At 56.7% G+C, this 26,572-nt stretch overlaps 1 protein-coding gene across 3 annotated transcripts in view; it reads right to left on the reverse strand.

The window, feature by feature from the left end:
- The window catches only part of TRAF3 (TNF receptor associated factor 3), an 89,383-nt gene that overhangs the window by 25,480 nt on the left and 37,331 nt on the right, over positions 1-26,572 (reverse strand). For 2 of the 3 annotated variants that reach the window (XM_059685734.1, XM_059685716.1), the window contains exon 2: positions 230-494. In XM_059685734.1, coding sequence (XP_059541717.1) covers positions 230-474 — 245 coding nt within the window. In that variant the 5' untranslated portion in view covers positions 475-494. The remainder of the gene's footprint in view (positions 1-229; positions 495-26,572) is intronic. The other variant, XM_059685725.1, reaches the window with a different exon arrangement.

Here is a 26,572-nt window from a genome sequence, read left to right on the forward strand (position 1 = left end):
ACGGACAGGGGTCAGGGCCACTGAGAAGGTGGCAGGAGACTTTACAGACGCTTCGGGGAGGAGACGTCTGCGGGATGGGGCTGGCGGTCCAGGCCTGTCACTGAGGCCCCTGCGCTCAGGGGCGCTCCCACCAGGTTCCCTACGTGGCCCCTCTCTGTGGGTCCCCTTCGGAGCGTGCTTTATAGAGAAGCAGGAGGCGGAGACGCGCCCGCAGTGGCCCGGCGCCTACCCCAGCACGGCGGCCATGCAGCTGTCACAGAAGCGGTGCCCACACTCCGTCTGCTTGGGGTTGCACAGCACCAGCTGGCACTTCTCGCACTTGTACTTGTCCTCCACGGTCTTCACGAACTTCTCCTTGTACCCTCCTTGCTCGGGGACGAGCACGGGGGCGCCCGCGCTGCGGTCCGGGTGCAGCTTGAGCGACGGGTTGGTCTGCAGCGAGCCGGAAGGGTCCATCTTTTTACTCGGCTCCATTGTGAGGCAGAGACACTCTGCTGGGAAAACAACAAGAAATGGGTCAAGTGCTGCCCATGGCCCAGCAAGGACACAGCAGACGCCTGGACGCCTGGACGCCTGAGCGAGGTTGGGTGCTGGGGGGGGGGGGGGGGGGGCAAGCTCACGCCGCTGCTCACAGCCCTGACGGCACGGACTGTATCTTGAAGGTTCCTTAAACCACAGAGAACACCTAGCTGGGCCGTAAGCTCCCATCCGAGGCCCCATCCGATGCTCTGGCTGAAACCACGGCCCTCCCGCCAGTGTGGCTTCCCAGCCGGCCTTGCTGTGGAGGCGCTGTGAGGGCCTGCAGCCAAGCATACTGCAGACTCCTGCTGAAGTGCGCGCGGTGCCACCCCGCGCGAGGGCCCCCCAGGTACCCGAGCCTGGGCACCACAGGCCTGGCCTTGCCTCCTGCCGGCCCCATCGCTTCACCAACTCCGCAGCTATGGGTCCCCACTCTGCCCGCGGAGCCGCCGGTCCCCGCACCGCGCCCACAGAGAGGCCACTGTGGACTTGCAGGCACTTTAATGGCGAGACAGATGGCGGAGGGGACACGGGACTGGACGGGTCTCCTGTGCCCACATGCAGGCTCTCCTACCGCAGTGACCAGTGAGCAGAGGGCTGGTCCCACCTCAAGTTGCCGTCATGGGACAGGTAAGCACCTCCCAGACTCGAGCCACAGGTGCCCGCCTGGCCCGCCGCCTGCGGAGGAAGTGGCTTCCGAGCTCACCAGGACTCTCCAGCCACACCAGGCTCTTGCTCCACCCGTCCGTCCACTGCTGCTGCTTAACCTTCTCCCTGCTCTTGAGGCCCGTGGGCCAGTCCCACCCGCCCTCCTCTCAGGCCAGTGCTGGGTGGCCACGCGCCGGGCGCTGCTGGACCTGGAAGTGTGCTGAGCCGGGGTTCAAGTGGGGCCGGCGGAACCCCTCTCTCCCGGCCTCGGCCTCTTTCTGAGGCTGGAAGGAGGGACGTGCCCCACTCGGGATGTGGGAGCTCAAGCCAGCGAGCTGGGCTCCACCACACGGGTCAGTTTTCGTGAAACAGCCCTACTGTGCAGTGTGGAGCCCCCTGTCAAGTCGACCTGTGAAACCAAAGATGTTTTCAAAATGACCTCAAAGGCCGGGAGCCGGCCTGCCCTTGGCCCTCTCTGGGGGGGGCACCTGCGTCTACAGATCTCCAGGTGCCCCTCCTTCCGGGGATGCACCCCCGCCTTCCAAGGAGCCCAGCCCCACCCGCCTTTCCCATGGCACTGCCGCCATCCAGGCCCGCAGGCGTAGTGTTCGCTGTCTCTCCGATAGACCAAGCTCCCGGCGATGGGGGTTGATCTGTGTGGCTGACTGACAAGCCCCCGGTCCCTAGGACAGAGCCTGATGGGCAGCAGGTATTCCATACACACGAACACAGAACGAGGTGAGGCTGAGCCACTCCACCCTCGGCCGGACCGGAGAGCTCCTCGCCCTGAGGGCCTCGCTGCGGGCTCGGCGAGCTGTGCTCAGGACCCAGTGCTCCATGCGAACTGGCTGCTTCTACGGCCGAGCTCCTGTTTCTAGTGTGAGAGATGCTCACTCACCAGCCATCGGCCGTTTCCCTACACGCCAGGCTCCATGCACATTAGTACAGAGCACAGCTCGGGAGCCTGTGCCTACAGCGCAGAGGCAGAAGGCACCCAGCCCCGGTGGACGCTCGCCGCCCTGCCCTGGGCGAGGACAGCCGCAGGAGTGTGGGGGGGGCGCCCTTCAGAGGCCTCTCGCGGCCCCTCCCAGCGGCCCCGCAGCCTGCCCCACGCGCTGCCCACTCCTGAGCTCCGCAGCAGGAACAAGAAACACCAGCCTCCCTACGCACTGTCCTGGGGCGGGAGGCGGTCTACACGGAGACGCCCAGAAGGGGCGGGCGGAGACACCGGGCAGGGTCCTGGTGGCCGGGCGGGGGCGGGGCACCTCCTGCTGGGCACGGCTTCCAGCTGGGGAGACAGAAGTCTGCAGCTGGACGGTGGGGGCGCACAACTGCACACCCACGAGAAACCACTGCGCCTGGCTTGGCTCGTGTGATATTTACTTAGAGCGTCACACACTTTAAAAGGCGAGGGATCTATGCGATCTGAAGAGAAACCAGAGGATGCACGTGAAACGTCAGACTCCGAAACGGACACTGCACACGCCCGACACGTGAGGTCTCAGATGAATTGATCCCACACCAGCACCTGCTCTGCGAGGGGTAAAGGGCCATCGCGGTCCCTTCCCTGAGGCAGGCCCCTGGGAACAGCACAATGGCCAGTCCCAGCGCCCAGGCCTCCGAGCTGCGCGGTGTGGGGCCTCTGCTGACCACAGCCCTGGACAGAGCTGCGCCCTCCGGGCCCCGGGGCCGGGAAGCCGACAAGGACCGGGCTGTCTCCTCTCGATGGCTAAAGCCGTCCCCAAATGCCCCTCTGGCCTTGTGGGGAGGGGGTGTGCTCAGGGTTAGAGCGTCAGCCCGAGCATCCAAGCGTCTCGGGTTTGATACCTGGTCAAGGGCGTGGACCTGGGCTGCAGGTTTACTTCCTGTCCCCGATTGGGGTGCATTTGGGAGGCTACTCTCACATCAATGTCTCTCCCTCCCTCCCTCCCTCCCTCCCTCCCACTCTCTGTGAAAAGCAATGGGAAAAAATAGCCTCACGTGAGGATTCAAAACAAAACAAAACAACAAAGCAACCCCCCCCCCCGCCCCCAAATGCCCCTTCTCTGCAATTAGGCAAGAAAAAGAAAGAAAAGGCATCCCGGTTGGAAAGTAAGACGTAAAACTATTTCTATTCTCAGAGGACAGAATGTAGAACATACTAAGGAATAAACCAAAAACGAGTTGCACCAACAGCAAAGCTGCAGGATACAAGATCAATACATAAAAATCAACTGCATTTGTATACACCAGCAATGAATAACCCAAACCTGAAGTCAGGAAACCACCCACTTAAAACAGCATCGAAGAGAAGGGAGTGTCGGGAATAAACGTAACCAAGGAGGGGAAGCTGTGCTCATTGATGCTGGAGGACAGCGATCATGGCCCGGAAGCCCGACGCTGCTGGGACGCAACACTGTGCAGACCCGCCTACCGGGTCGCTCATCCCTACGAAAAGCCTCGGCTGTTTTGCAGAAATTCATAAGCTGCACCTAAAACTCACATGGAAATACAAGGGACCCAGGACGGACCAAACAGCCTTGAACAGGTCCAAAGTTGGAGGACTCACACCTCCTGGCACCCAAACTCTCTGCAGCTCCATTGGGGCGCGGGGTGCTGGCCTGAGGACAGACACAGAACAATGAACCAGAACTGAGTCCACAGATAAACCCTTACATCCGTGGTCACGCAGGTCCTGACAGGTGCCCAGGCCACGCACTGAAAGGGGCAGTGTGCACGCGGTGTCTGTCAGCATCTTGCGGCTGCTCAGAGCAAAGGCTCCATGAGGGCGGGGCTGGGGTCACCACACAGGTACCTGCCCCCCGCCTCCGGCCGTCACCTGGCCATAGTTCTCGGACAGGAGTCCTACCAGGGGGAACAGGAGGTGGGTTAAAGACCTCCCTTGCTGGTACCCTCGCTTGCCTTTCGAAAAAATGTACTAGCTGACACATACCAAAGGTCATGTGCACTCTACATGCAAGGTAAGAAGACCACCAAACCGTACCCCAGAGCACACCACCCGCCACAGCCCCCTCCCGCGTGCGCCTCTCAGCCGCCCCTGCCCGTCTCTCGTGTGCATGGGCACACTCTGCCTCACCGCGTGGAACACTCCAGACGCACTCCCATCTCTGATCGCACTGTCTCCAGCTCCGCTCTCACGAACAGTCAGAACACACCTGGCACCTGTGCTGGGCCGCATCCAGTGGCACCAGGACACGCTCTCAAGACCGGGGTCAGGGCCCAGCAAGCAGCTGTGGGTCCAACCCAGCGCGCGGGTTCCTGCCAGGCCCCGCGCGCAGACTCCTCCCGGTTTTAAGGGGAGCAACAAACAAACAAACGCAACAGGACACGTGGGCGACGAGACCTGCTGTGGTCACAAAGCCCAGGCTCTCCCATCTCGCCCTTCGCAGCGAGCAGGGCCAGCCCTGCCCATGGCCTCGGCGTCCAGAGCGCGGGAGCTGCAGGTGTGCACGGCCGGCCGACCAGCCGGGCCAAACTGCCCTCCACACCCACGCGGCGCGGTCAGAACCTTCATTCCTGCCAGCGAACAGGGACTGTGGGTGGTCTTCCTTCTTCTTCTGATCATTAAACAGGTTTAGCATTTTTCATGTGTTGGTGGATCACTTGTGTCTTTCCTGCTCTGAAATGCCTGATTCTGCCTTCCTGTCATTTTTAATGGGGCTATTCTGTCTTTCACAACATTGATCTGGGGTGATTCGTATATTCTGACGATGAATCCTTTATTAGTCACATATCTGTCTTCACCACAGGTAATGGCCTGACTTTAATTTACTTATATCTTTTAATGAATGGTGCTTCACTGTAATGTAGTCAGATTTATCCGTATCTGGAATGTTCAGATTAGGTTATGGGTGATGCTGACGGAAAAGGGACAGCCTGGTACCTATGAAACCAGACAGAAAGAGGTTCTGACGGTTCGGCCAGCACTTTCCCGCCCGACAAACACACGGAGGCGCCGGGACCAGGCACTGGACGGCTCTTCTCCGGTGGGGAAGCGGAAGTCTGACAGCCTGTGGCTCCAAAGACCGGAAAAGAAGCTGCCCTGCGCTACTGGTTACACATGAGGCTCTCCTCCACCCACTTCCACTGCTGCTGCTGACGGTCAGGGCGACGGGCAGCGGCGAGAGGGCGACACGCCATCAAATTGGCCTCAGTGCGACGCTGACACCTTCACGAGGAATTCCTGGGACTTCTTGGGTTTCTAGAATTAATACTAAGAATTTCTACTTTTGACATTAATCACTGTTAAATGTCTTCAAAGTTTTCATAAATGTATACATCTTTTTAAAAAAGAAAGCAGTTCTAATTCTATCACAGAATCATTTTCAAAAGGATAATCTGCTCAAATAAAACCAGCAAAGGAGCCGCTATGTCACACACGCAAACCGCCCAGGAAACGACTCCTTCCAAACAGAAGCTCGCGGGGCAGAGACGGCAGGCCAAGCTGGCCCGGGCAGGCCAGGCCTCTGTGGGGGTGACCTCCGTGGGCCCACGCAGCAGGAGACGCCGCAGCAGGTGCAGGGCAGGGCGGACGGACGCTCTCGGGTTTGCTGACGATCCCAAACTCCACCAGCACCGACAGGCACCCAGAAGCCAGTTCCCACTGCGGCGCACGCAGCGCTGATCGCCTCCTAAAGCCGCGAGGCGACAGGAAGCCGTCTGTCTCGTGCTGAGGACACGGAGCGCGGGGCACAGGAACGTCACCACTGGAGGCCAGCGCCTCCCACGTTCACGTGAGAACAGCAACGTATTAAAAACACCTAGCACCCTGGAACCTGTCCATATTCAGACCCCAGGAATCTCACACCATTGTACGTGTTCTGACGGGAAAACCGGAGAGGTGTGAGCGATCAGAGGCCATGAAGAACTAAGCTCCAGGGAGCAGCAACTTAAATTAATGCCGAGAAATAAGGAGGAGAAAGAGGCAGAGGACAGCTGCCAGCCTCAGGCGTGGAGCCGGGCGCGCCGTGCGGAGGTCAGGGACGCCCGCGGCAGGCAGCCACACCTCGGTCCTGGGCTGGAGCCGCGGCACACGAGCCCAGGCCGTGCTCAGAGGCCTCGGACTGAAAACCACTCTGAAAAAGGAAGCTCCTTGGCTCTTATTGTAACTCTCCAAGCAAACACACAGGAAACGCTAAACGCTTCTACAATACCTGTGGACCGATTGCTAACCTGCAGCTCAGCTGGTCATTCCTGCCTCGCGGCAGACAGGCCAGCAGCGCTGCGCGGGCCCCGTGGGGGCCCCCGGAAGTGGCAGTACACAGGCAAAGTCCGTCTTCGGGCCCTCCCTCCTAAATGGGAGCTGCGGACACCTTTGACTAGGCTTCTTTCCGTTTCTTTTTTTGCGGGGTTAATCCTCCCCGAGGGTACGTTCTCCACTGAGTTTTTAGAGAGGGAGTGGAAGGGAGGGCGAGAGACATAGAGAAACATTGATGTGGGAGAGACTCATGCATTGGTTGCCTCCCACACGTGACCTGACGGGGGTGGGGGGGACTGGGGATCAAAGCCTGCAACCCAGGTACGTTACCTTAACACAGTGGTTCTCAGCCTGGGCTGCACATTAGAATCCCCTGGGAATCTTTTTAAAATCCTGATTTCTGGGCCTCATCCTCTGGAAATTCTGTTTCTTTGTGATGGGGAGGGGCCACAACATTAGTAACAAAAGAAACAGAATTTCCAGAGGATGAGGCCCAGAAATCAGGATTTTAAAAAGATTCCCAGGGGATTCTAATGTGCAGCCAAGGTTGGGAACCACTGCCTTAACCGAAATCGAACCTGAGACCATTCAGTCCCAGGGACGATGCTCTAACCACTGAGCATCGGCTAGGGCCAGATTTCTTGATTTAAATATAAATATTTTGTTTCACTTGCTTATACGTGGGTATAAAAATAGTTAAAGTCTACCTTACTCCTGAAGTTAGATGTGACAATTACAGGTTCGTGAAATTCTATACTTGTCACGACTGTGTTGCTGGAAGAAAACCATGTGAGCTCAGCAAATGCTGAGGTGGCGGGAGAGGCATCGCTTAGTGCCTTGCAGGCCAAGGTTGAACCGCTGACTTGGGGACGCCCAGAGGCTGGCAGAGGTGCCTCTGGTGAGGACGGCGGCCCTGCCAGTGGCGGAACGCAGACCTCGGCTCATGCCCACGCCCCACCCTCCCTTCGGCCTCAGCCTGGGGAGCGGATGTCTGCTTTACGTTCACACACACAGAGAAAGGTTCTGGTGAACAGCGACAGCAGACACGGAGCAAGGGGCGCCGGAGACGGAGGAGCAGCCCGTGACGGCAAGCGGCACCGCGTCTGCACCAGGAGCTGAAGGGTGGCCGGGACCGGAGCCCCCGGGGAGCAGCGGCCCTGGGCCCCGGGACCAGGCCTGCCTGGCCGCCCGGCCTCTGGGTGCGAGAACCGACGCTGCGGTTTCCTTTGAGCGGAATTATTACTCTGTGGCTGCCTTGTTCACTGCTGCCCGGCAGGCATGAATTTACTACGTTCTGGAGCCATGTTTTTACGCAGATGAAAACCCCGGTTTGAGGAGCCACTGCAGAGCACGCTGGTATCTAGCGGCGGTGCAGGAGGCCAGGCTGCCGGCGGCCGAGGAGGCCTGTGCTGAGAGGCCTCCCTCCAAGCAGCACTGACGGGTAGGCGCCTGCTGCTGTGATTTCAGTGGAGCCACATTGTTCTTGGAGATTAGAAACTGGAAACAAAAGCACATCTGCTGACAGAGGGAGTTCCAAGGCCGGGAAAGCCCGGGGAAACCCGAAAAAGGGAAGCAGCCGATGAACAAGAAAATGGCTCCTGCCAGCAGGAGAGTGCTGGACTCACGGACGGAAAACGGAGCCGATGGGGCGCGAGCTGCCGGCAGGCAGGCAGGCGCGCTGCGTCGAGGCTCCGGGGCTCGGCCACCGAACACACAGCGGGTCCAGCAGATGCCGTCGGACGCCGTGCTGGGGCCAGGCTGCAGGTAACAAAGGTCATGTTCCTGGAGCAGCAAGTGTACCTGAAAACGGGAGTGAAGGCACCAGCCCTGGCCACATGAAGGAGCCACTGCAATTTTTAAATCAACGTTTGGAACAAACCTTGAGATTTAAAAACACCTGGCTCTGCCCCGGCCGGTGTGGGTCAGTGGTTGAGCATCAACCTATGAACCAGAAGGTCACAGTTCGATTCCCGGTCAGGGCACAGGCCCAGGTTATGTGCTCCATCCCCAGTGGGGGCGTGCAGGAGGCAGCTGATCCATGATTCTCATCACTGATGTTTCTATGTCTCTCTCTCTCCCCCTTCCTCTCTGAAATCAATAAAAATATGTTTTAAAAGAACAACAAAAACACAGCTCTTCTCCGACCTGTTTCGCAGGCCCTCGACCGTTTACCTGTGGTCTCAGGACGAGGGCCGCCTCCTCCCTCCCCGCACACCCGCGCAGGCAGCCGCCCCTCCAGGCCTCGCCCACCGGAAGCTTCCAGCGCGGGCAGACAGGCTCACTGTCATGTTGCATGGGCGCTCGCGTGTGCTCATATGTGGAACCAGTCACCAGCGGTGCTTCTGCGCCCAAAGAAAGCACCCATCCCAGAGCGGCACCCTCACCACCCACGCCAGCTGCCCCCGATTGACATCCAACCACTAGCGAGGCCTGTCAGTCTCGCCGTCTCTACCTCTCTCCCCAGGACCACCTCCCTGTTACGGGCACACACTGCGTTGCCAGCGAGACCCTCTCCGGTTCCAGCTCCTCACTGGCCGTCTCTTCCAGCTGAAACAACCCATCTTGAGCTTGTAGTCCAAGCCCCATTCCCCACGGGAGGGAAACCAGGCCCAGACAAGCACCGTGTTTGCAAGAGCAGATCATTCACATTTCTGCGCAGGAGAAACACCCTGACTAAAGCCAAAACCTGCTGGGGGCCGATGAGCAAGCCTGCAACCCAGGTCCATGCTCTTGGCTGGAATCGAACCCGGATCCTTCCGTCCACCGGCCAACGCTCTATGCGCTGAGCACACTGGCTAGGGTGATCCTAAATTTGAAATAAAAACATCAATATGAACTCGTGGTGTATTTTTACTTAAAAAGCGTATTTCCTGGTTGTCCAACAGGAAGGCCTGGAAATGATAACGGCCGAGCACCCGGGCCCCAGACCGTGGTCTCAAGATACCATTTTCCACAAGAGGGAAGCCGCGCTGCTACCGGAGAAACAGCCAGTTCCAGGCGGGGCAAGAAAGGACTAAGTGAATCTGAAACATCTTCCCACAGCAGAAAGCAGGGAGGAAAGACCAGGTCACGGCCAAGGACGAAGGAGGCGGCTGGAGGCTCCTGGCCACCAGCGGCAAGTGCCAGCGTGCAAGTCAGAGCCCGTCACCTGTGACTCTTACGTTTTTAGCGACACTTAACATACCCACCGGCCACTCGTGCGGCGGCTGTGGGGCCACCTCGTTCCACTGAGGACCGACGGAGAGACAGAACCTGCCTTTCCTATTGGGATTGTCCCTTAGGGCGACCACACAGTCAGTGGGGGGAGGCATCTCTCTATAGAGGCGTCTCCTAATCAGGCAGAGTCGGTGGTAACATCTACAACGTCACCACGTGCCAACCGACAGCTGGGAGTCCAGGCACCACTGGCCCTGCAGGTGCGGCCCCACCCCCACCCACCCCACCCCCAGGCGCACCTGCGCAGAGCCTGAGCCGGAATGGGGTCGGCCTCTGGGCGGACCTCACAGGAAATCCAGGGGACAGAACGTGTTGGAGGGAAACCTGGCTACAGAACCATCAGCCTGGACTTGCCGACAAAGACAAGGCGAGGAGAGCGGCAGAGGGAGGGGAGTCACCTGGCCGAGAGCCGAGCGCCAGCGCCAGCGAGGCAACTGCTTGCGCGCTGCTCCCAACAAACTAGAAAAGCGGAGGCCGGGGGCAGCGGGGTGCTGTGATGATGAACACAACGGTAAACAGCAGCTCCCGGAATTTATGAGTTTGTCAAAACCAGCGACGCACGAAGCAGCTCTGGACGCAAACATATCACACCCATTTTATGTTCATTTTAATGTTTTAATATATTAGAGAGTTCTTAATTCCAAATACGAAACGCCACTCGGTCACAAATTAGAGACTAGCACACAGGGTGTTTGGTTTCTTCTCACACTCCCAGAGAAAGAAGGCTGAGGGGCGCGCAGCTGAGGGGATGAAACACTGCGATGCTCACGGGAGGCCTCCGCCCTCAGCCCGCAGCACCACCCACTGCAGGGCCCTGCGGGAAGGGGGCCTAAGGAGGCGGGGGCGTGCCCCCCCTGGCTCTCAAACTCACTCCTCATGACTCCCATTGCACAGAACCACCATGTCTGTCATCCTCCAAGTTTAACGCTGGTTTAAGAAAAATAGAATTGAGGTCAGACACAGACCAAAATACACGGCCGCGCGTGGACAAGATACTTAATACATCTGTGACAGATGGAACCGCTCGAGCCAAAAATGAGCAAGTTCTGGATATTTTTGAATGTAATGATTTTTATGCAGAGCGAACGAATAGCAGCAAAAGAAAGACATCCATCGGATTAAAATGTGCCAGCGACATACCTGTGACCTGCAGGAAGGCGGGGCGGGCAGGAGGCTCCAGGAGGGGAAGGAGCGAGCCCTGTCACCCTCACCCTCCTTCGGACCACGGCGCAGAGTCCGTGGCCTAGGAAGCAAGAGCCGGCCACAGTCAGCTCACGCCGGAGCATTAGAGTGCTTTGAAACCAGGGTTTCAAAAAGGTGACACTTGTAGAAAGCGATCAAGGAAGCAGTTCGAGATAAACGTCTTAACCTCTCAATACACGCGTGCTTTGGGTCTTCCACATTTTTTGAGTTGGACACAAATTATTTTTATTTTATTTTAAAATCACGTTTGTCATGAAGTATTACAGAAGCATAGAAAAGCACAGGAAGTGCGTAGTTCTATAAGGTTACTAGAAGCCTGGTGCACGACATTTGTGCATTGGGGGAGGGGGCCCCTTAGCCCAGCCTGTGCCCTCACAGTCTGGGACCCCTCGAGGGATGTCCAACTGCCGGCTTAGGCCCACTCCTTGTATGGCAGTTGGACATCCCTGGAGGGGTCCTTAGCGCTGCCACAGAGGCGGGAGAGGCCCCCGCTACCACCGCTGCACTCACCAGCATGAGCCCGGCTCGTGGCTGAATGGTGCTCCCCCTGTGGGAGTGCACCTACCACCAGGGGGCAGCTCCTGCATTGAGCGTCTGCCCCCCTGGTGGTCAGTGTGTGTCATAGCGATTGGTCTTTCCACTGTTCGGTCGATTTGCATATTAGGGTTTTATTATATAGGATTACACAACAGCTGGTCCATCTGCCACCCAGGCCCAGGAACGGGGCACAGCAGGAGCCCCAAGAGGATGGGCACCTCTCTTTGATCCCAGTCCCTCTCCTCCCCGTGGTGACAACCACCTGACACTGATGGGTGCCATTTCCTTGCTGTTCTTCAGGTTTGTCTCCCAGGTGTGCAGCCCTGAAAGTTCATCTTTGCTGCTGAATTTCATATGCACAGGCTGCATGTTGGCATTTGTTTGTCGTGCTTCCCCCTCCACTGTTCACTACTGTATAATTCTCCATTGTGCAGCCCGGCCAGTGTGGCTCAGTGGTTGAGTGTCAACCTATGAACCAGGAGGTCACAGTTCAATTCCCAGTCAGGGCACACGCCCGGGTTGTGGGCTCGATCCCCAGTAGGGGGTGCTGGAGGCAGCAGATCAATGATCCTCTCTCATCATCGATGTTTCTATCTCTCTCCCCCTCTCCCTTCCTCTCTGAAATCAAAAAAAATCTATTTTTAAAAATTTTTAAAAACTATCAGTACCATGGCTGGATAAAAAAGACAGCATGTCCATCCCAAAGTTAAAATAATAAACAGACAAACCGTAATTCCCTTGTCCATCCCACTGCCCCTGGGTAGCTTCTGCTGCCCAGAAATGCAACCCCAGCCCGCGGGCACACCTTTCCCTGTGCGCACGCCTGGGAGTGTCCCCAACGTCACTACTTACACCCAAACTGCTTCCAAAGCAGCGGGACGACCTACACTGCCACCAGAGGGATTGCGTTTCTGGGGGTTTACTTTTTCAACAAGACTTGTCAGGCTTCTCCAATCTTGCTAGCTGACTGGGTAGTGGTAGCCTAAGATTTCTTTCTTATGTAGAATTTTATAACTATTTTTTAAAAATACATTTTTACTGATTTCAGAGGGGAAAGGAGAGGGAGAGAGAGAGAGAGAAACATCAATGATGAGAGAGAATCATTGATCGGCTGACTCCTGCATGCCCCACACTGGGGACCAAGCCTGCAACCCAGGCATGTGCCCTTGGCCGGAATCGAACCCGGGACCTTTCAGTCTGCAGGCTGACGCTCTATCCACTGAGAAAAACCAGCTGGAGCAGAATGTTATAACTATTTTGACTAAAGAATCCGTGAAATCTTACAGCTGGACCATTGCTGCAATGGAGAGTTAATTTTGCAGTCAGGCCTTTTTTCCCTTTCCCATGGTCCCTGCGTGGCGGCTCCTCACCAGCTGTGACCCCAGCCTTGGCTCACCAGCTCGAGACACGGCCTCCGAGCCCAGGCCGGGGAGGGGACCTGTGTGGAAGCAAGCTACCCCTGGCCGTGAGCTCATCCCTGTGAGCACACACCCACCTCAAAACCAGCGATGTCTCCCTTCCTCCTCGCTCCCACAGAACCTACAGGGGCGCCAGATCCAGCAACGAGGAGCGAGGAGCCGGTGAGAGTCCTGTCTGCATGGAGGGCGTGGGTTGGGGGTGGGGGGGTGGTAAGCAGGCCTCCCTCGGCCTGCCCGCCTTAGAGTCCTCAATCAGCTGGTCCACAGGCCCCTTCCATTGCAACAGTGAAGGCCCACTTACAGCAGAAAGGCCCTCACAGACACACTCACTTTCAAAACCACGGATTTTAATCACTCAAGAAACTGTATGGGTCAATTAAGGTCACACACACACCCTCATTCTTCTTCATTCACATTTTACTAGATCATTCCACAAGGAACCAATTTTTGGCTTTGTTGGTCTTTTCTACCGTAAATTTCCCATCTGATTAAGTCTGCTCTTATTTTTATTACTTTCTTCCTTTGGGCCTTCCGCCCACCCCCCCATTCTTTTTCTAACTTTTATTTAGAATGATGCTTAGCCTACTAATATTCAGCTTTTCTACTTTTCTCAGACTATAAATCTCCCTCCATGTACAGCTTTGGCTGCCTTCTACAAATTTTGATACATAGTATTTTCATTATCATCCAGTTACAAATACTTTCTGACTCCCATTATAGCATCTTTTTAGACCCATGACATTTAAAAACTATTTTTTAATTTTAAACTCTTGGGGATTTTATAATTATCTTTTTGTTACTGGTTTTTTAAAGGTGTTTTTTAAAATATATATTTTTTATTGATTTTTTACAGAGAAGAAGGGAGAGGGACAGAGAGTTAGAAACATCGATAAGAGAGAAACATCGATCAGCTGCCTCCTGCACACCCCCTACTGGGGATGTGCCCGCAACCAAGGTACATGCCCTTGACCGGAATCGAACGTGGGACCCTTGAGTCCGCAGGCCAACGCTCTATCCACTGAGCCAAACCGGTCAGGACTTTTAAAGGTTTTTAACTGATTTTTAGAGAGAGAGGAAGGGAAGAGAGTGCCTCCTGCACACCTCCCACCAGGGATCCAGCCTGCAACCCAGGCGTGTATGGACCAGGAATCAAATCCACGCACAGGACCACGCCCCATGAACTCATCCACACCGGCCGGGTCTTGTCACTAATTTATAGCTCAATTCTACTGAGGTCAGAGATTCTAACTGGTATTTTTATTACAATGCTTTGAAAAGTATGAGGTTTGTACTATGGTCCAGTATTGATCAATTTTTACAAAGATCTTCTGTGTGCTTGAAGAGAAAGTTTCTGAATGGGATGTCACTTATATGTACAACAGACCAAGAGTACTGATCCTGTTTAAAACATCTGTGCTTATTGCCGAAACCGGTTTGGCTCAGTGGATAGAGCGTCGGCCTGCGGACTGAAAGGTCCCAGGTTCGATTCCGGTCAAGGGCATGTACCTGGGTTGCGGGCATATCCCCAGTAGGAGATGTGCAGGAGGCAGCTGATCGATGTTTCTCTCTCATCGATGTTTCTAACTCTCTTGAGTCTGCAGGCCGACGCTCTATCCACTGAGCCAAACCGGTTAGGGCAATGTTTCTAACTCTCTATCTCTCTCCCTTCCTCTCTGTAAAAAATCAATAAAATATATTTTAAAAAAAATAAAACATCTGTGCTTACAAGTTTTTCACTTATTTATTTATTTATATCTGCTTATTCTATCAATTACTGAGAAAAGTTCCCATCTGAGAGCATTTTCCTCTACATGGAGTTCCTTTAAAATTTCCTGTAGTGCAGTTCTGCTGCCAACGAACCCTGTCAGCTCTTATTGGCCTAGAAATTCTGATGTCACTTTCATCTGTGAAAAGCGTTTTCACTGGGAGCAGGATTCACTGGCCGCACCGTGCTGGCCGGAAGGCGCTGCCCGTGTCTCTCTCCCTGTGCCATGTGACTCCTCTGTTCCTCGCTGCTTTCCAAGGTTCTTTCTCTCAGTATCACTGGTGCGCTAGCGACGGATTCTGTGGTACCTTGGAGTGGTTTTCTTTGACTATTTGAGGTTTCTGAGCTTCGTGGTTTATAGTTTTCATTAAATCTGGCCATTTTAGCCACTATTCCTTCAAATACTGTTTCCATCCCCTCCTCTCCCGGAACTCCATGCACACACACCTTAGAACAGTGAATTCACTCAAAGGTCAGGCGTGCCTGCTTTTCTTTATTCTCCGCGCTGCAGCTGAGGAGGTGCTCCTGCGGTGTCTGGAAGTTCACTGATCTTTTCTGCAGTGCTAATTTGCTATTAATCTCTCCACTGCATTGTTCATTTCAGATATTACATTTTTATCTCTAGAAGTCCTATTTCAGTCTTTTTTATATCTTTCATTTCACTCACTGTGCTTATTTTCCTCAACGTTCTTGAATATGTGCAACTGATAGACTAGTTATTTTAATGCCTTTGTTAGCTAATCCCATCATCTCTGTTACTGTGGGGTCTGTTTCTATTGGTTAATATTCTTCCTGGCTTATGTCATATTTTCTTGCTTCTTTGCATGCCTGGTAATTGTTATTAGATGCCAGACACTGAATTTTTTTGCACCATTGAAAGCTGGGTTTTATTGTAGCCTTTTACATTACGAGTGTCCCGACTAACGAGTTTTTTGAGATACCAGCTGTCTCTCCAAGGATTTTTTGCTTTGAGTTGACAGAGGAATTTGAGTTAAGGAGCTCCTTAACGAGCTCCGTCTCAGAACGAATTAAACTCGTAAGTCAAGGCCCCACTGTAGTTGGGGCTCCCCCCCCCCCCCCCGGACTGCAATTAAGTTACTTGGACTCAGGTAGGGCAGTCCACGGCCGCCTTCTACCTGAGGGCTAATTTAGCTGCACTGAGTCCACCTGATGCCCTAAGTCAGGGTGGGGAGCCTGTTCCCGTCCAGGACCACCTGGACATTTATAACATCATTCTCAGGCCGTACAAAAGTATCCACTTAAAAATGAGCCCGCAAAAAACCAAAAAACAAATGAGCCTGCCGTAGCTGGTCAAACATTGCATTGCCTCAGCCCTGCTGCCTTGGCGGGGCTGACCGAACCGTGTCACAGGCCTTATTCGCCCAAGGGCAGGACGTTCCCCACCCCTGCTAAGTGAAAAAGCTGCTCTGGACCCACCCGACCAAAGATTTAACAGCAAGCCTTCCCCGGCCTCAGCGACACCGCCCGAGGGACAGACACACTGTGCCGCCTACTCGTTCGGAGCTTCTGCTCCCGGCTTTGAGGGCTTCCTGCGTGTCCGTGCGCGTCAGCGCTCGGCCCAGGTCTCCAGGGCCCTGTCTGGGGTCTCTGAGTAGCTCCCTCCTCTCCCACACTTGGACCCTCAGGTTCTAGCTGCCTGTCCCCAACTCCGACCTCTGTTTTGTCACTTCAGTAAGGCCTGCCTGTGGGCTATGTTTGCTCCCCCACCCCCAGTGTAGAAACTGTTTCTAGGCTGAGATTGGCAACCTACGGCCTGAGGGCCAAATCCAACTGCTGCCTGCTTTTAGAAATAGAGTTTTATTGGAACAGAGCTACACCCATTCATTTGCACACTCAGCAGGAAAGCAGCCACAGACAAAGGCAGAGCTGAGTGTGTCACAGAGCCCCTCTGCCAGGCCCGGGACGGAGAGTGTGGGTCCCTGCTGGGCAGTGAGCGGACCGTTGCGGGCTCCTTCCGGTGCCTTCTCGTGCTTCGGGGCACGCGGCCCTCACCCGCCTGGTGACCGCGACAGCGTCTGAAGGCTGTTGCTTCATGTATTTTGTCTGGTTTTCAGGTTGAAGACTTGAAGACGAGAATCAGGTTTGGAACGAGGACAAACTTTAAAGGCGTGCGAAAACTCAGTAATAGAGAGAAAACCAAAATTAATGCAAAAAATCCATGCGAAACAAAACGTTAAAATTTGAGATAAAGACAGGTATCAGTCACAGCACTGAGGTGAGCTATATTGAAGCTGAGGCAAAAGGAAAAGTCACTAACTCTGTTGTCTCTATTAAAAATTAATTTCTTTATCATAGATTTTTTTGGCATCAAATTTGATTTTTTAAAGTAGTTCATGAAAATGTCATTAATCTCAGTTACTGAGCTCCCCGGTGCTCCCTGAGGTTCTGCACCTGAGGCAGGTGCCTCATCACTTCCGCTCAGCCCTGGTGGAGAGGGGGTCTGGGGCCTGTTATTAGAACGCCTTTCTCAGTGAGCGGAACCACACTGTTACGTGGTACCTCCTACAGCTGATCCCAACTAGCAAACGACTGTGTCCTTTCTCAGGCATCTCGGAGACAAACAGCTTCCATGCGAAACACGGTGCTTTAATTCTACTTGCAACTAACAGGTCTTCGTGTGCAGGTGCCCACAGACCCGCGTGCAGACAGGAAAGCACCACGAGAACGACACTGGGTTCTTAGAATCACTAAAGAGGACCGCCTCGAAGACCCCGAGCCACAGAGCACACTGCACAGGACTGCACCGGCGCCGCGGCCACACCGGGAGGCTGTGCCCGCACCAGCAGAGAGAGGCGTGCTCGTGGCTTATGATGTCGGAAGAACCAGCAGAGATTTACGCTGTACAGCCAGACTCGCCACCTGCACTTGAATTACCTTTGGAAGGTCACCGCGTCCACATCTCTCCCTGGACCGAGCAGAACCCAGATCGTGACGGTCAGCCACCTGCCGAGGTCGGAGTCAGCGGGACTGAAGTCGGGTCTCGGGCCGGCGCTCCCTCCGGGACTCGCCACAGCACCCCCGATGCTCCGACACCTGCACATTCAAGTCCCGGGCAGTCACCGATTCTGTATCAGGAGGCGAATGCATGCCCCAAAGGCCCCAACGCATCAGTGATGCCGACAGAGGCGTCTGTCCCTTTAAAAACCAAGCGCCTCCTCCCAGGGCTTTGGATCTCAGCGCTGACATCCCCGAGTCTGGTTCTTCCCGGCGCCCTCACCTGGCGTCACCAGATGCACCAGAGCCGCACCTCTGGCGGAGCCCACCGGCCAGCTGAGCTGGCGAGGCTCCAAGGGTCCCACAGCATCACAGCCACCCCAGGGTGCTCTCCCAGTGGTACTGAGAGCAGAAGGGAGGGAGGACCGGGGAGAGGAGAGAGACACATCCGTCGGCTGCTTCCTGCCCCGACTGGGGCCTGGGGCCAGGGATGAACCTCCAACCCAGGTACAGGCCCTTGACCGGAAATCGTACCCGTGACACTGTGGTTCACGGCTGGCACTCTAACCACTGAACCACACCAGCCATGGCTCTCACAACATTTAAATAATAGTTTGCTTCATTTCTAGCTACTTTAATATGAAAATCGACTACATTATTGAGCTGGCATTTGAAAAAGCATCGCCATGGGCCTGAATCAGGAGGAGGACAGCTCGCTCAGAGTGAAATGACTGCTCCGTGCTCCTGTTAGTACTGAACACTCCGCGAGGGGGAAGGAAGCCGTGTTGGACTGTAGGAGCAGTGGTTTGGTTTTGCTTCGGGCACTGGGGAGGGTTCTCTGAAGCCAGATTCGCTGAGCCCTGATCGCACACCCACTCCCGCGCACTTAGTCCGGAAACATCACGCGTCGCTGTGCTTCCCGCCAGGTGGTCAGGTTGGACGTGTGAGCTCCCTCGGGCGCATAGCTCCTGGAATCTGATGCTCCTCTTGCTACACACCCTCTGGAATAAACCCTTCCCAACCAAGGTGACCCGCTGGGAAACCGGGGGGCCCGTCACCGGGAGAGGAAGGCCCAGGCGGGGTTGCCTCGGGCAGCCGGCCGTGTGCGGGTTCTAGCTTCGTGCCAGAAAGATTTCACAGCGAGTCCAGTGACTGAGAGGACGTTTACTGAAGCTGGGACAGTGAGACAGGAGGCCTCGGGCAGAAGCAGCAGCAGGAGAGCACAGGCGGGGCGGCTTCGGATCTAGAAACGTCATGGGGCTGCCGTCAGCTCACTGGAGAGAGAGAAAAGGGCCTTGGGCCCGGGGTCAGCCTGGGAGGAGCTGCCGCTGCCCACTGCTCCCCTGGTTGCAAGTCTTAGCGTTCAGGAGGTACACGCAGTGGGGAAGCGAGGGAGGGAAAGGCGTGGGCCCGCTCCCAGGGGAGCGCGCCGGGTCCTTTGTCTTGAGGGTCTTTAAAGGCAGGGAGTGTAGGGAGGGCGGAGGGGGGTCTAATAGGATACTCGTCTGTGCCCTTTCAGGTTCTGGCCTCCACTGATCGGTCAGCGCCAGGGCACGGGTCATTAGTCCTTGCAGCTGGTCCTGAGGTCAGCCTGGCACCCCCCGCCTGGTTTCGCTGCTTTTCTGGGCCTGGCGCTGAAATACCACTGAGGCCTAAATGTCATCTCCAGGGAGGAAAGGTCAGGGGTCCAAACCGCACGACCAGCGATACGCACGGGGAAGAAAGGCCACAGGGGGCGGGGTTGGCAGCAGTTTTGCCCGTTGCTGGGCACCTGGGCTCTCCTCCCTGCGGACCTGTCTCTGCTGTAAACTGCTCGGCCGGTTTGTTCGCTGTCCGTCTCCCATTCTGCTCGCCATTTCCGCTCCTACTGTCCTGCCTCCCAGCGAGCGGCAGATCCCCGCACAGCCCCCTCTGACCACGTTATTCTAACCCGAACTGTTCAAAGTGCAAGCCTGCCCAGGCCGCCCTGCACCGCCAGCTCATCGCCTTTCATACACCCTGTCCTGCCACGCTGGCTTTTGCTTAATATAGTTATGATTCGCTGCAGTTTGCTCAGTGAATTTAAGCAGAGATTTGTTATGCAACATCAAATCTCTTAGGTTTCCCTCAAGATTAATCAATATTTAGAATATAAAATATTCTACTGTCAGCACTTCTTATACAAATAAAATGGCGACATCAGTAACGTTTTCTACTGGAAAAATATGGAAACAAATCTGTTTGTAGGTTAAAGCACTGCTGCTAATGACTCCAGGATAGACGAGGGGGCAGGCCGCAAGCGCAGTCCCCGCCGTGCCCGCCACCATGCACCCAGCACCCAGCTCATCCCAGGCGGTCCTGGGCATTGGCGCCCAAGTGAGGCTTGTCTGACCTCCGGGTCCACTCTCACAAGTGCCCGGTAAATACTTTTGAGCAACACAACCCGCCCCCATTGCAGGAGGAAGATGAGGGAATTTTCTATGTTAAATGTCACAAGTGACAGGCAGGTTCGCTGGTTTCTCTGAACGACCTCACGCTCCTCACGCGTCTCCGCACGGGGCTCAGAAGGACCAGGCACCTGCCCTCCCCATCCGTCTGCTCGCGTAGCAACGAGGCCCCGGGAGCCGAGGAAGGAGGGCCCTGGGGCGTGACAGTCACCCATGCCGAGTGGCCCCTGCTCCCTGGGGAGGGGAAGCAGAAGGTCCAGTCATTTGAGAGAAGAGCCAGTTAGTAATGGGAAAGGATTTCTTGGTGGAGCCAGAGAACACGAAAGCTTCCCAGGCGGTTCCGTGAAGGAAAGGGTGGACGCAGCCCAGTTGGCCTGGCTCAGGGGTTGAGCGAAGACCTAGGAACCAGGAGGTCAGGGTTCCACTCCTGGTTGGGGCACATGCTCGGGTTGTGGGCTCGATCCCCATTAGGGGGCGTGCAGGAGGCAGCCGATCAAGGATTCTCTCTCATCGTTGATGTTTCTCTCTCTTCTTCTCCCAAATCAATGAAAACATATTTAAAAGAAGGAAGGGTGGGCACAGATCACCACAGTGCCTGAGGAAGACCCTGGTCTCAGCTCACTCACTGGCTCAGCCCCGAGAGCCCAGAGGGCAGGCTCTGTGCAAGGAAAGGGGGAGGTGGGGGGACAGGAGAGGGGCCGCACCTTAGAGACCTGGCTGTGGACAGGGAAGGGGCCAGCACACCAGGAACTGTGCATGTGCACACTCACGTGTGACAGGAAAATTACCGCAGGGCAGCACATGCTGAACCCACCAGGACGCCCACTTATAAAGGCCTCCCTGAGGAGAGGGTGCTAAGCCATGATCTGAAGAATCCGCAGAAATTAACTGTTTCTGCAAATTTCAGAAAATTAGAAACAGGTAAATGCAATAAGAAAAATCAAGTGTGGCCCTGACTGGTAAGCTCAGTGATGAGGGCAGGATGCCCTCACCGCCTCGCACCACGGGGGCCAGGCGGGACCCACGGCGGGCAGGTGCCGATGGCGGCATCTGGGCAGGCAGGCGAAGGAGGGCCGCTCTGTGCCCAGGGCGACGGGACACAGGCGCACTCGCTGTTCACACCCCGTCGACCGCAGGGAGGCACAGGACAGCCGCCAGCCTGCCCGTCCCCAGGAGCCCTTCACAGAGAAGGGGCCCCTCCCTCTGGGCCCTGCCTTTGCTTCTGCCCATGAAGTCAACATCCTTGTGAGCGGGCGTGGAAACGAAACAGCACGCGCCCACGGGAGGGCAACCGGGAGCGTGGGACACGTGTGCACGGCGGGAAGCACGCAAAGGCAAGCCGCGCAGAGGTGCCCGCCGCCCCCCGAACGCCGAGGTGCCCGCCGCCCCCTGAACGCCGAGGTGCCCGCCGCTCCCCGAACGCTGAGGTGCCTGCCGCTCCCCGAACACCGAGGTGCCTTCCCGTTGGCAGCACGTCCGCACCGAAACCCTGCTGCTGCCCCTCCATGCGAAGCCAGTTAAAGCTCACGGCTCATCAGAGACGCAACAGCCACGCCGTGCGCGTAACCGACGCTCCAGGGGCTGCAGCCAAACCAGCTCCCCCCGCCAGGCTCTCCCCTGGGCGCCTCGCCGCACACTCAGGAGCCTGGCCGAGCGCCCCCAGGCCCCCCAACACGTGGCACCGGCTTCACACTGCGCAGCACCCCCACCTCCCACTCCCACTCACTGCGAGTCAAGTCAGGGTCTGATGGCCACTCTGGGGAGATGGAATGTTCTGGATGCACAGCTGGGAACACACTGAAAAGTGCTGAACTGTACACTGTAGCAGGGTGCCATTCATGGTCTGCAAATTACCTTGAAAGAGCTGTTATTTTAAAAAATTTAAGGCTAGTTATCCAGAGCCACCAGTTTCTTCTGCTTTTCATCTCCAGCATGTAATAGAACGCCGTATCTAATCCCGGTGACCGGACACTCGGATTCCAGAAACCGGGCTTCGTGGAGTGGTGAGAGCCACCTGGTCGTGTCCACAGGTCTGTGGGCCGTGACCGGACACAGGACGGTGATGACTGACAGCACCTCTCGGCTCCCGTCTGGGGCCTGCGCTAGAAAGCGAGAAAGCGGAAGCAGAACCGCCTGCTGCCATGCACGCGACGCCACGGGGTGCCCCGGTCCCCCTGTGGGAGCTGGTGAGCTGCAGCTCAGCATGGCAGCAGGTCCCAGAGCAGGCGTCCCAAAACCAGAAGCCAGGCAAAGCTGTGCCCTTTATTTTTTTTTTTAATGCTTTTTATTGATTTCAGAGAGGAAGGGAGGGAAAGACAGAGAGAGAGAAATATCAATGAGAGAGAACCATTGATCGGCTGCCTCCTGTACGCCCCACACTGGGGATCGAGCCCACGACCCGGACATAGGCCCTGTCCAGGAATCAAATCTCCAATTCTTGATTCATGTGTCAACTTTCAACCACTGAGCACGCCGACCAGGCGAAGCTGTGCCCTTGTTAAGAAGTCGCACAACGTCGCTGCCTTACCACTGGTGAAGGGGTCACAACCCTGGCCCAGGCCCCAGGGAGGAGCAAGACCCCGCCCCTCGTCCAAGGTCTGTGGGAGCAGCAGGAGGGATCCAGCACTGTCAGTCCCACAGTAAAACCTCAGTCTTTCTGAAGACGGTGAGTTAAAATTCTGGGTTAGCCCTAGCCGGTTTGGCTCAGTGGACAGAGCGTCAGTCTGCGGACTGAAAAGTCCCACGTTCGATTCCGGTCAAGGGCATGTACCTCGGTTGCAAGCACCTCCCCAGTAGGGGGTGTGCAGGAGGCAGCTGATCGATGTCTCTCTCTCATCAATGTTTCTAACTCTATTCCTCTCCCTTCCTCTCTGTAAAAAATCAATAAAACATATTTTTTAAAAATCCTGGGTTAACTGGCATCTGGCTAACCATCAATTTGTATGCCAAGCCTCATAAGCAGAATCTCTTATTGCCTGTGATAAGCTGCAACCTGGAAGCTGCACCCGAGAGCCCGTGTTACTGTCTTAGGAAACAGTGTCGAGGCCTGGGTGTAGCAGGGGATGGTTCAGGTGCGCATCCCCCAGGCCCTGCCCCCTGGCCACCGGGCCGGCACGGGCACAGTTTACCCGGGCACACGGCTGGGCTTCGCCACCACGCGGCCTGAGCCCCGGCGCACTGAGCGGGGTCCCAGGAATGACAAAGGCGGAGAGAAGGCGGGCTTTTAAAATCACCAGCCAGCGAACTCTACAGCCACACGAGAGGGCCTCTCTACAGACCCAGCGCAAGAGAGCGAGCCCCTTCTGCCAGGAGCCGAGCGGGCAGCCAGTGCTGACCCCAGACCTGGTTCTGACCTGCTCTGGGACCTTAACCCAGTGGCATAACTTCTTTGGGCCTCTGTTTCCTCATCTGCAAAACAAAGGGCTGAATCCGATGAAGACTGCCCTGGGGCCTGCAGGTGAGTCGCTGCTGCAAGCGTGGGGTGGGCCTGTGAGTCAATCCGCCCTCGAGCTTGAACGTAAACTCGGAGTGTTTACTAACGAGGAGAGAGAACGAACCTGGCTGGCCGCCCCTCTTGCCCCTCAGGCCTCCTGAGCCCACGCAGAGGCTGTCGGGAGGCCTTTTACAAAGTACTGACAGATTCTCTTCAGTCCCAGTCACGACAGGGATAGTGTAAATACACAAGAAATGAGGCCACACACATTCCTACAAACAACAGACAACCCTGTTTGGCGATGAAGAAGTCGGCCTTTGTTATTCTCACAAGTTGGCGTTTGGACAGGGGTCCTCCTGACTTGGGGCTCCCTCTGCACCCCAACCATGATGACGTCGGGGGAGAAGCAGGCGCCTGGCCGCAGGGTGCTGCAAGGCCTGGGGAGGCGGGGGCCGCCAGCACCTCCCCCCCCCCGCAGACAGAGGTGCCGGCCGTGGTGCTCACACAGGCAGACCCCAACCTGAAGCCGGACACATGCCTCAGCCACAGTCTGTGGCCAGGAAGCAAGAGGCGAAGGCAGACCCAGCAGGAAGAACCGCTGCACGGCCACCTGGTAAACAGAGAGGAGGCGGCGCGGAATTCATCCCCATCACCAGGACGCAGCCTCTCCACCGGACCGCTCGCTGGAAACACCAGAAGGCTCAGAAGCCATTCATAAGCTTTCCAGAAGGCATGCAGTTGCCATGGTAACCCTGGCAACGTATTCCTTGGTGCTGGGACATAGAAAGTATCCCTCCTAATGCATTTAATACCGTTTGGGGCCACCGATTCCTAGCAAAACGAATCAGAGCTCTGACTCTCAGCCCCTCTGAGCCACTGGAGGCGGAATCCCACACCCGGACAGCAGAGCAACACGCCCGAAACGCTCGCTGAAGGCAAAGGACCGAGGAAACAAGACTTCAGCACCCGCCGCCAGCGCGGAGGTTTTGTCAAACAGATGACGGAAAGTGTCTTACGGCTTCAGGCAGAGAAGCAACTACACTGCAGCCATGTCCGCCCCTGGAATCCAGCCGCGTGCGGAGTCGGAGAAGCAGAGCTCTGCAAGGAGCAACTCCAATGCCTTACGCAGAGGCATCTGCCAACCAACAAGGTGCCTGTGCCCATGCCCACCCCGCCCTCCCGAGGGCCGTCTCTCAGGACCTGCTGGGCCTTCGCAGCACCTACAATAGGCCGTGCATGGCTTTTAAAGCCCCTACCTTCTCATGAGCCACCGCGTGTGGGGACGGGCACGAGCGCTCCGAGCACCGCTGCACAGGCATCTTCAGCCCCGCGCGCTAAGGAGCAGGGAGCCGAGCGGGAGCCGCAGCGGGAGCCACGCACTGGCCCCAGCCTCCAGCCTCTGCAAACATCCCCTTGCTCCCCGCCAGGCGGCCAGGAAGCGCCCGGTACCGGTACCTCCTTCACGCTGCGGGCGGCAGGCAGCGGGAGGGGCCCGGAGGGCGCAGAGGCCCTCGCCTCGGGCTTCCATAGTAACAGCCACGGAACCGCTGCATTGCAGTCTTCCTGAAGCCACCGGCCTGGGAGCGGGAGCGCGGGGCTCCTGGCACAGCAAGTGCCTCTATAAAACTCTGCCAACACCTGGGGGGGTCCTACCTCCCCAGCCTGCCTGCTGGGGCCCGCTGGTCTGTGGGTCATGGGAGGGGAGCCCTGACGACGTGCTGTGCTGGGAAAGAGCGCGACCGTGAGGAAATGTAGGCGATGACACCGCCATCCCCGCTCCCTCCTGGCTGCCTGTGAGAGCCGCACACCTGCTGAGCACGCTCGAACCCCTCAGGGCCTCCTGCACACAGAGGGGCTGTCGCCCCAGACGCGGCAGGCACGGGCCCCAGCTCCTCAGGGGCCGCCTTCACAGCACCCAGAACCATTACGCAGTCGGAGCCGGAATTGTTAAGCCACCAGCGAATTCAGAAGCAGGGACTTGGACCAAGTTCAGCAGCAGCTACTACAGCAGTGACCTCTGATGTTCGCTCATTCAGTCCCTGCACACGGCGGCCACGGCCACGCGGCCTCGGGCAGACCGCACCATTGGGATGGGCACGGGCACTCGGGAAAGCCCACGGGGACGAGGCGTTCCAAGCGTGAGGCGGGCCAGCACACAGGGTGGGGGGTCTGGGAGCCGCGGGGTCCGAGAAGGTTCTGTGTAGGACACCTAGCAGGTGAGGGCCACTCAGCAGGGAAGGGAGGTGGGGGAAGCCCCCACGGCGCACACGGCCCTCAGCACGGCCAGCGCATCCTCAGCCTGAGCTGTCACCTCACCATCACCATCACCACCACCACCACCACCACCACCACCACCACCATCACAACCACCACCACCACCACCACCACCACCACCACCATCACCACCACCACCACCACCACCATCACAACCACCACCACCACCACCACCACCATCACAACCACCACCACCACCACCACCACCATCACAACCACCACCACCACAACCACCACCACCACCACCACCACCATCATCACCACCACCACCACCACCACCACCACCACAACCACCACCACCACCACCATCACCACCACCACAACCACCACCACCACCACCACCACGACCACCATCACCACCACCACCACCATCACAACCACCATCACCATCATCATCATCACCACCATCACCATCATCACCACCATCACCACCACCACCACCACCACCACAACCACCATCATCATCATCACCATCACCATCACCATCACCACCATCACCACCACCACCACCATCACCATCACCACCACCATCACCACCACCACCACCACCACCACCATCACCATCACCACCATCACAACCACCACCACCATCACCATCACCACCACCATCACCACCACCATCACCACCACCACCACCACCACCACCATCACCATCACCACCATCACAACCACCACCACCATCACCATCACCACCACCATCACCATCACCACCACCACCACCACCACCATCACCACCACCATCACCACCATCACCACCACCACCACGGACAGATGCCTGAGTGCCTGGCACCTGAGGTGCCCACGGGAGGGGCAGGCTCTGAGCCTCACAGGGCGACACCACGCACCCCTCGATGGGTGGCAGCTGTCTCCCAGTGATGCGGGAGACCACCTCCAGGCGGACGGTTGTCTAAGTGGCCTGGTCCAGCCGTGTTGTATTCGATCCAAGTCTGGTGCCCAGCCTGACGCGAGCAGGCGCTGGGT

This window comes from Myotis daubentonii, chromosome 1 (genome assembly GCF_963259705.1).
Source record: "Myotis daubentonii chromosome 1, mMyoDau2.1, whole genome shotgun sequence".
NCBI classification, from domain to species: Eukaryota; Metazoa; Chordata; class Mammalia; order Chiroptera; family Vespertilionidae; genus Myotis; species Myotis daubentonii.